This window comes from Aethalodelphis obliquidens, unplaced genomic scaffold (genome assembly GCF_003676395.1).
Source record: "Aethalodelphis obliquidens isolate GAN/ISIS:26980383/991018 unplaced genomic scaffold, ASM367639v1 scaffold69, whole genome shotgun sequence".
In the NCBI taxonomy this organism is placed as follows: Eukaryota; Metazoa; Chordata; class Mammalia; order Artiodactyla; family Delphinidae; genus Aethalodelphis; species Aethalodelphis obliquidens.
The window spans coordinates 6,321,915-6,330,934 of record NW_020838013.1 but is presented as its reverse complement, the minus strand read 5'-3'; the positions used below and the strand labels follow the sequence as shown (position 1 = coordinate 6,330,934).

At 57.6% G+C, this 9,020-nt stretch overlaps 1 protein-coding gene across 1 annotated transcript; it reads left to right on the top strand.

Moving 5' to 3' along the window:
- Positions 1 to 1,647: 1,647 nt before the first annotated feature.
- Positions 1,648 to 3,415, top strand: FGF4 (fibroblast growth factor 4). Its single transcript, XM_027090794.1, has 3 exons — positions 1,648 to 1,987; positions 2,595 to 2,698; positions 3,239 to 3,415. Exons 1-3 carry the CDS (start codon positions 1,648 to 1,650, stop codon positions 3,413 to 3,415), a joined length of 621 nt encoding a protein of 206 aa, XP_026946595.1.
- The last annotated feature ends 5,605 nt before the right edge of the window (positions 3,416 to 9,020 follow it).

Here is a 9,020-nt window from a genome sequence, read left to right as displayed (position 1 = left end):
GCCGTGGCTGCAGCCCTGAGCCGGTACCCGGCCTCCCAGGAAGGCTCGGCCTGGACGGCCACTGCTTGGTCCCGCTGCAGGCCCAGAGGGAGCCAAGGCTCTCACCGAGACGTCTGGAGACACCCGGTGCCGGTCCGGCCGGGGGCACTCACTGAGCCCTGGGGGCCCCCTTTCTGGCCTCAAGCCAGAGACCTCCAACCTCCTAGGTCCCCTCTGTGGTCTGAATGAGCCCCAGCAGGGTTCAGAGGTCGGTCCAAGGGCTCCTCAGGCAGGAATGGTGTGGGAGGTGGGGAGGCTGAAAAGGCCTGGGGATGATGCCTCTGGTCACAGGTGCTGGTGACCACAGGGGGTAGGGTGGGCTCCGGGCCCCCTGCAGCGGTGGCTGGGTGGACCTGCTGGGAGGTGACAGCAAGGCCCCTCAGGTACAACTGAGAACAGGGATTTTCACACCTAGGTGAGCCAGCATCTAGCTGGACCCCGCCCCCATCAGGCCATAATGGGCACAGAGGGAGGTGGGGACAGCAGGTGGGGGAAGGGAGCCTTCCGAAAGCCTGGCCTGGGTCCCTGCTAGGTTGGCTTCTGACTACAGCACTTGAATATTCCTGCTGCAGAATTAAAGGGGAGGAGGACAAAGGGTGTCCCCTATGGCCCTGGCCCCTGTCCTTGCACGGGTGTGTGTGTAGGGGGTGCAGTGCCATGGCCTCCCAGGGTGCACCAGCTCACCCCCGTCTTCTCTTAGCACCGCCCACTCAGGCCCCCTGCTCAGGTGATGCCTCCGCCAGGTACACACAGCTCCATCCCTGAACCAGCCAGAGCGCAGGTGGCCAAACCCCGGCCCTTGCCTCCCTCCGCCCTGTAGCTCTGGGTTCTTCCTTCCAGGCTCAGGCGCTGCTGGTGCTTCACAGCACTTACCCGCCCCTCATTCCCGGGTGGGTCCACAGGGTCCCAGCGAAGGAACAGGCTCCGGGGAGTCCCTGAAAGGCACAGTGCAAGGAGTGACTTCTCTGAGCTGAGGGTACCAGGTGAGGGCGGCACCCAGGCCGCTGGAACAGAGGCGGAGAAGGGGCCCCGCGGAGACGGGACAGGCAGGGACAAAGTGCAAGAAGCAAAACTTTGGCTGCAAGACGAGAGTGGAGGAGACGCGAGGGTCGGGACCAAGAGGTCCAAGGGCCCAGCGAAGCCAGGGGTGGGGGCCGGGGACCCTCCAGGTGGCACTCGCGGCGCTGGTCCCCGGCCTCCTCCCCTCCCCCAGCCCTGATTGGCAGGCGGCCTGCGACCAGCCGCGAGCGCCACAGCGCCCCGGGCGCCCAGGCGAACGCAAACGGCCCCCTGCGGGAGTGGTGGGGGGGCGATCTGCTATATATAGCGGCTCGGCCCGGGCCGGCCCAGCGCGCAGGGAGGCGCGCACCGCTCCGCAGGGTCCCAGTCCCGGCCGTGCGTCCTTCCGCCACTGCCAACCTCTCCATGCAGCCCGGGTAGCTCCCGGCGCCTGGGGGCTCCGTCGCTCGCCTCCGGCTTCTTCCCCGGCCGTGCACTCCCTGCCCCGGCCCAGGCCGTGCACTCCCGCAAAGCCCCCACAGGCGCAGCTCGGCCCCCGGCTTCCCGGGCGCAGCGATCCACCCACGGACGCACGGCCCGAGGGCGGGGATGGCGGGGCCCGGGGCGGCCGCGGCAGCGCTGCTCGCGGCGGTGCTGCTGGCCGTGCTGGCGCCCTGGGCCGGCCGAGGGGGCGCCGCCGCGCCCACCGCACCCAACGGCACGTTGGAGGCCGAGCTGGAGCGTCGCTGGGAGAGCCTGGTGGCGCGCTCGCTGGCGCGCCTGCCGGTGGCCGCGCAGCCCAAGGAGGCTGCCGTCCAGAGCGGCGCCGGGGACTACCTGCTGGGCATCAAGAGGCTGCGGAGGCTCTACTGCAACGTGGGCATCGGCTTCCACCTCCAGGTGCTCCCAGACGGCCGCATCGGCGGCGTGCACGCGGACACGAGTGACAGTGAGTGGGGCGGGGCGGGCGGGAAGGGTCGGGGCCCCGGGGCAGCGGCCGCCCCTTCCAACTCGCACCCGAAGATCTCGGCTGACACCTGCCCGCAGGCTCTGGGAGCCGGGGCGGACTCGGGTTCCGGTCCCTCTGGCGTGGGGACGCCGCGGACGCAAACGCGCTCGGCTCCTGGAGTCGCAGCAGCGACCGGCTTTGCGCAACCGGGCGGCCGAGCCCCGCCTCCCCGCCTTCAGAAGTCCGGGCTCCGGGTGACGAATTCCAGCGCCTTCGCCCGTGGGCACTGGGAGCGCGGCGCAGCCACCGGCACCTGCGGGAGCCCGGGACGCGCGCTCGTGTTGGGGCCGGCCTCGGGGGCCGCCGGGGCCACCGCTCTCCTACCGTCCAGGACTGGGCGCGGCCGTCGCTGGGCCGACCCTGAGGGCGAGCCCGCTGGGCTCCGGGGGCCCTTCGGGAGCGACCTGCGCCGGGGACCCGGGTCCTTTACACTCACCTCCAGCCCAGAAGTGGGCGTCCCGGAGGCGCGCAGGCAGAGGAGGGGGCCAGGTCGGGCGGCGAGGGCCGAGGGTCCCGTGCCCGGGAATGACCCGCGCCCCGCCCCCAGGCCTGCTGGAGCTCTCGCCCGTGGAGCGGGGAGTGGTGAGCATCTTCGGCGTGGCCGGCCGGTTCTTCGTGGCCATGAGCAGCAGAGGCAAACTCTACGGCTCGGTGAGTACCGCGGGGCCCGGCCGAGCAGCCGGGCAGGATCGCGACGCTTCCAGGCCACCCGACGCCGGGATGTGGAACTGCGGTGGGGTCACAGTACTGGAGACACCCCCCTCCAAGGCCCTAAGGCAGTGCGGCTGACCCCGGGCCAGCCCAAACGAGAGGCACAGCCCCAAGACAGGGACAGCGTTCCTGCCATCCTTGAGTGGGCACCCGCCAGTCGGTCAAAGGGTGTCATTGGGAGCCCCTCACTGTAGTCCCTGGTGGGGGGTCCCCGTGGGCAGGACTGCAGTCTTCAGGGTGGACACAGTGGTGATGAAATTTTCTGGCTGCCAGGTGCTGGGCAGGTGTCTGGAGCAGCAGCTGCTGCGGGCTGGCCAGGTCCCTCTAATCACCCTGTGAAGGTCTTGGCACCCTGACTTCCCAGGAGAGGCCTGGCAGCCAGGGTGGGACGGGGAGAGAAAGGACTCCCTGACCACCGCCCACAGGGGTCCCTTGGCCCAGAGACGGCTCCACCTGACACCGCTTCTCCTTCCCCGCCAGCCTTTCTTCACCGATGAGTGCAAGTTCAAAGAGATACTCCTCCCCAACAACTACAACGCCTACGAGTGCTACAGGTACCCCGGCATGTTCATCGCCCTGAGTAAGAACGGGAAGACCAAGAAGGGGAACCGGGTGTCACCCACCATGAAGGTCACCCATTTCCTCCCCAGGCTGTGACCCTCAGAGCCCCCAGGAGGGGAGTGCCAAGGGCCACCTTGGTGCACTTTCTTCGAATGGACAGTTTAACTCAAGAGTAGGTGTAAGATATTTAAATTAATTATTTAAATGTGTATATATTGCCACCAGATTATTTATGGCTCTGTGGATGTGTTTTGTATTTTTCCGAAAAAAAACAAACAAAAAATCCCACCAAACCCTGACTTTTCTGGTAAAACAGTAGAGACCCTTCCACTGGGTTGACTTAACTTGTCAAAAAGTTGTCACAAGCGACGGCTGCTATTCCGTGTATTAAAAACCGGTGACATCAGTCTGTGACATCAGCCCTGCTTTACACTGTCCCCTGCGGTTTGGTGGTGAGCATCTCTCTGTCTGGAAAGGTTTCCTGGGGCTCTAGAATCCAGTTAAGGAAGCTCCCAGGTTTGGCTTCATTCCTAGCATCCTGCAGCGCCCCACTCCCTTTGTGTCCTGAAGATATTCCTCAGGACATATCGGTTTACTTCGGGTACAGAAAGCGCACTGTCGAGGCCACCACTGCCACTCTGTTTTTAGATCTGCCAGGAGTGACCTTTGAACTTTGCTGCAGTCAATCTTCCTCGACCTACCAGATGGGGGAGACCCGTGGGCAACTTTATAAACTCCTGTTTTCCTTTTTTTGGATCCACCACAGCCCGTGTTTCTCTGTGGCCGTGGGGGAAAAGGCAGAAACAAAGCAATTTTGTAAAATCCGTCGGAGAGGAATTGATATGGCCCTGGAAGCCTGGAAATGGACAAGATTGGGGGGATTTACAACCACGGCCAGAACCCGAGGGGTGAAAGTCTGTGATAGTGGAGACTTCTGATAAGTAATAGCGTACACATGTATATATTTAAAAAAACCAAAAACCACACACACTTCCCTGTGTTTGGGAAGCTTCGGGCTAGAACTAGCCGTTCATTTTAGGTGAAATGTCCTTGTCGTTGTACAAAAACACTTAAGGCAGTTTGCGTGGAGGGAGTCACTGCTTCTCTCCGTTGCATTCCTGATAAAGTAGATTTAACATCTACCTCGAAAGCCCTTAAACCACTCATCTGGCAAAATCTGGAGAAAGCTCAGGCCGGGTGTAGGAGTTTGCCATCCCAAGTGGCTTTTTTTTTTTCCATATGTAGCCAAAAAGGATCGCGGATAGCGTTGGTGTGCCCCATTCGAACCTTGTCACGTTTGAGCTATCTTTACCCCGTGATTTACTTTTAGTAAGGATAATCATGGTGAAAATATTTGCAGACAGCTGTGAGAGTACACTATATGGTCACCAAGTAACCTTATATTTTTCTTTATATATTTTACAAATGTAACCCCTGTCGTGGAAGCAAAGATGGAAGAGGCAGGGTCGGTGAGGTTTAAAAAAAGTTCCGAGGTGATGGTAAACATTGAATTTTAATGAATGACTTTTTCGAGTTTATACAAAATGACCTTAGCTTGCTACCAGAAATGCTCCGAATGTTTCCTCAAGACTTTTAATACTCTCCTAAGATGTTTCTGAACTGTCTCCCGAATTAACTTTATGGGAGTCTACAGACAGCAAGACTGGAAAAATCTGATTGGAGTTTTTTGTCTTTCACATTCCTTTTTAAAACTCTTTGTTCGAATGCAAATCATCTACTTAAAATACTATTCTTAAACTGAGGCCTAGGAGAAAGAAGCCACTTAAGACAGGACCTTACATCTCAAACTGCTGTTCAGGCCAGGCCGTAAAAATGTTTTTAAAAAATTTTAAACCGTGCGCTAGACTCCAGGAGTACTGAGCGATGCTCAGAGATCTCGGTGCTGACTGCGTAGGGTTGGGAGTGGGGCGGGGGGCGGGGGTAAGGAGCTGGGATTTGTGGCCTTTCTGTATTTACGGTTTTCACATAGTAACAAACCAGATTGTTTCAGATGCCTTAAATATGGGACGATGTCTCGTCTCAGAGCCCAGTCAGATTGTCAGGAACTCGGATGTCTTAAGGGCAGAACTTGGCCATCCTTGACCATGTGTATATATTCAGCGGATCGGATGTGAAGCGTGTAGAGATGTCGTTGAACCTTTGAAATATTGTAAAGTGTTTCTATTGCTGTGATGGGGATTTGAGGTTTCTGTACTTACTGCTGTTTTCAGAATCTGTCTGTAGTTTTATACAGGTGCTGACCCATATTGTGATGTATGTGCTGTGCACATCGAAATACAGAATAAATGGAAAACATTTATCACGTGTAAAAAGAACCCCATTGGACTTGACGGACGTAGTCGGGGAAGGTATCACAAACGATTAAAACCTGCCTTGAAATGCCAAGATATGACTCCCTCCCCCTGTCTCCCAGTGTCTATTTGAGGCCCTGAGCCTCGCCTGGCTGGGGCTGGGGCGGGGGGCGTGGAGACAGATTTCAGCCAGCTGTGTCCACACAAATGTGGCCTTGAAGACAGGAGCCTCGGGGGCGGGGCCTGGGGGGTGTGAGTGTCACCGAGTTTTGCGATGACACTGAATCTTGTAGTTTATTCTCCTGATGGGGTTAATTCACACTGTTCCCACCCGGGGACTGACCAGTTCCCCTCACCTTGGCCTGGTCCAGGCTAAAGCAGTTTGTACTTTCCTGTGGGTGGAGAATGCAGCCCCCAGAGCTGGTCTTCAGAAGACTGACTCAAGCATACTTTTCAGTCTCCCACCAATGAGTCTTGAAATCAATACAATGAACCCCAGTTCGTCTTTCACAAAAAAGGAAATGGAATAAAATCCTATAGAATAGAGCCTTCCAGATGGTGTCAATCACAGTAAGGGAACAGATTGTCTTGTGAGCACTGTTGTCCACTATATATATATCCAACTGGTCTCTAATAGGATGTGATATAGGAGGTCTTAGTAGTGTCGACGGCAATTAAAAAAAAAAAAATTGAGCGCTGACCTAACGGGCCTAGAATCTGTTCCCCTCCCCCCTCCAGAATAGATCCAGTCACTTGGCAAAGAGACCCAGAAAAAGCCATCAGGGCTGCGGGGTCCTTAATGGTACTTATTTTGCCCTCTGAGACGTCACTTCCTTCTGGACGCCCGTGATCGAAGGAGGACCGAGACATCCACGGGCCGTGTTATGGGTTAAACTGTGGGCCCCCCAAAAGGATGCATTGGAGTCCTACCCCACCCCACCCCACACACAGAATGGGACTTTCTTCGGAAATAGGGTCTTTACAAGGGAATTGAGTTAAAATGAGGTCATTAGGGTGAACTCTAGTCCTCTGTGACTGGCGTGCTTATGAAAGGAAGGTCGTGGAAAGAGACAGCCACAGGGAGGAGGCCTTGGATGGAGGAGGGCTGGGGAGATGCGTGTGTAAGCCAGGAGATGCCAGGGAACAGCGTGAACCCCCAGGAGGTGTGCAGAGGCCTGGCCCGGGCTCTGCCTCAGCCTCAGAAGGAGCCAACCTGCCCACACCTTGATCTCGGACTTGTGGCCTCCAGGCCTGGGAGACAATACCTAACGTATTGCCTGGGAGACAATACGTTATTCCACCTGATTTGTGGTCCTTTGTAGCTGCAGCCCTAGGGGAACTTAGTGGGGTAGTTCTTCATACTCCTTGGGGTGGGGGGTGGAAAAGGAGTGAAGAGGCCCAGCCTTGGCCTTTTCTCCTGCTGTCCCCTGTGGTCCCCAGGTCCATATCTGCCCTGGCCAAACATGGAAGGCTTCATCCAGCTTCTGAGGCGAGAACCTGCCCATGGTTGGCGGAATCTGCCAGCTGAACCGCTTGGCCTTCCTGCCTCTAGACTGACGTTGGGTCCAAAGAGGGGACTGAAAAGTCATTCATTCACTTCACACTTGTTTGTTGCATGCCTACTGTGTGCCAGGCGCAGCTCTAAGAGCTCGGGATACCCCAGTGAGGAAAACAGAGATCCCTGGCCGGGTAGGGCCCTCATCCCGAGGGAGAGGACGATACATGACGGGCCGGGAGGAGACAGAGAGGCTGGGCTGTGGAGTCCGTCTCGATGCCCTGGGGACAGCGGAAAAGGGACACTGGCGGCCAGGCTGAGAATAGACGGTCCAGCGGAGAGCAGGGGGCCCTGCTGGGGTTTCTCAAAATCCTCCTGGCTTCTAGGGCACCTCCTCCTCAGTTCTGTCTGTCCTTGGTGACCAAACAGGTCCCACTTGCGGGCCAGCGTCACTGCCTCCCGGCTGGCTGTGTGACCTTGGACGAGGCAGGTGACTTCTCTGTGTCTCAGGGGCCTGGTGTGTGGATTGAGGACAGGATGCGTGTGAAGTGCCCGGTACAACAAAGTCACCCTTCCCTATCGTCACTGTTATTCTCCTAAGAGACTTAATTATAGTCTTAAAGTCCCAACCCTTTTCATCTTTGGGGTGCTGATGGCCTGATTTTCTGGCCCATCCAACTCTGTTAGGAGTTGCTGTCATAAAGAACAAAGACCCGGGCTTCCCTGGTGGTGCAGTGGTTGAGAGTCCGCCTGCCGATGCAGGGGACGCGGGTTCGTGCCCTGGTCCAGGAAGATCCCACATGCCGCGGAGCGGCTGGGTCCGTGAGCCATGGCCGCTGAGCCTGCGCGTCCGGAGCCTGTGCCCCGCAACGGGAGAGGCCGCAACAGTGAGAGGCCCGCGTACTGCAAAAAAAAAAAAAAGAGAACAAAGACCCTCATCTGGGTGTGGTGGGGTCTTCTCGGAGGGAGGGCTGCCTCGCCCTGTTTCTGAAGGGAACTCCAGGAACCCACCTCCCACCCAGGAGCCCGCACTGGTCCACTCCTGTCTGTTCTAGAATGTGACGGGGCAAGGGGCCCTGCGCTCAGTCTTTCTTCAGTGTGAATAAATTGTAATTGTTCTTGATTTAGAATCTGAATCCTAAGTGTTTCTTTAAAAAAAAAAAAAAAGTGGGGGGATTCCCTGGCGATCCAGTGGTTAGGACTCTGCGCTTTCACTGCCATGGGCCCGGGTTCAGTCCCTGGTCAGGGAACTGAGATCCTGCAAGCCGCGCGGTGTGGCCCCCCCAACTCAAAAAAAGTGGGATAAACAGCGAGGTCCTACTGTATAGCACAGGGAACTATACACAATATCCTGCCGTAAGCCATAATGGAACAGAATATGAAAAAGGATGTCCATGCGTGTATAACTGAGTCACTTTGCTGTACAGCAGAGATTAACACAACATTGTAAATCAACTATACGTCCATAAAAAAAAAATCGTGGCCAAAAGAAGGTGGGCAGAAGGAGGGGTGCCCACGCTGGGCCATGTCCTCGCTGGGGACATGCTGGGCATACAGGGAGCCAAGCTGCCAGAGGAGACCCAGGAGCTCGGGCACCTGGCTGGACCATTGGACAGCAGCCCTGCCCAGCCTCCATCCCCAGCACCACCCCTACCCGAGCCTCACCCTCCTCCTACCCAGGTGCACAGGCCGAACCCTGGGATGCCCTCCCCACCCTTCCCACCCGCCTGCGGACCCCACTCAGCAGAGTTGGCTTCGCCATCCTGGCTCTGAAATCTAACCATCTCCCCACCTTCCAGGCAGCGACCTCTGTGCCTGTCACCTCTGCATGGGCCCAGGTGGCTGCAGCAGCCTCTCAGCTGGCCTCCTACCTCCATCTACCCACAATGGCCCA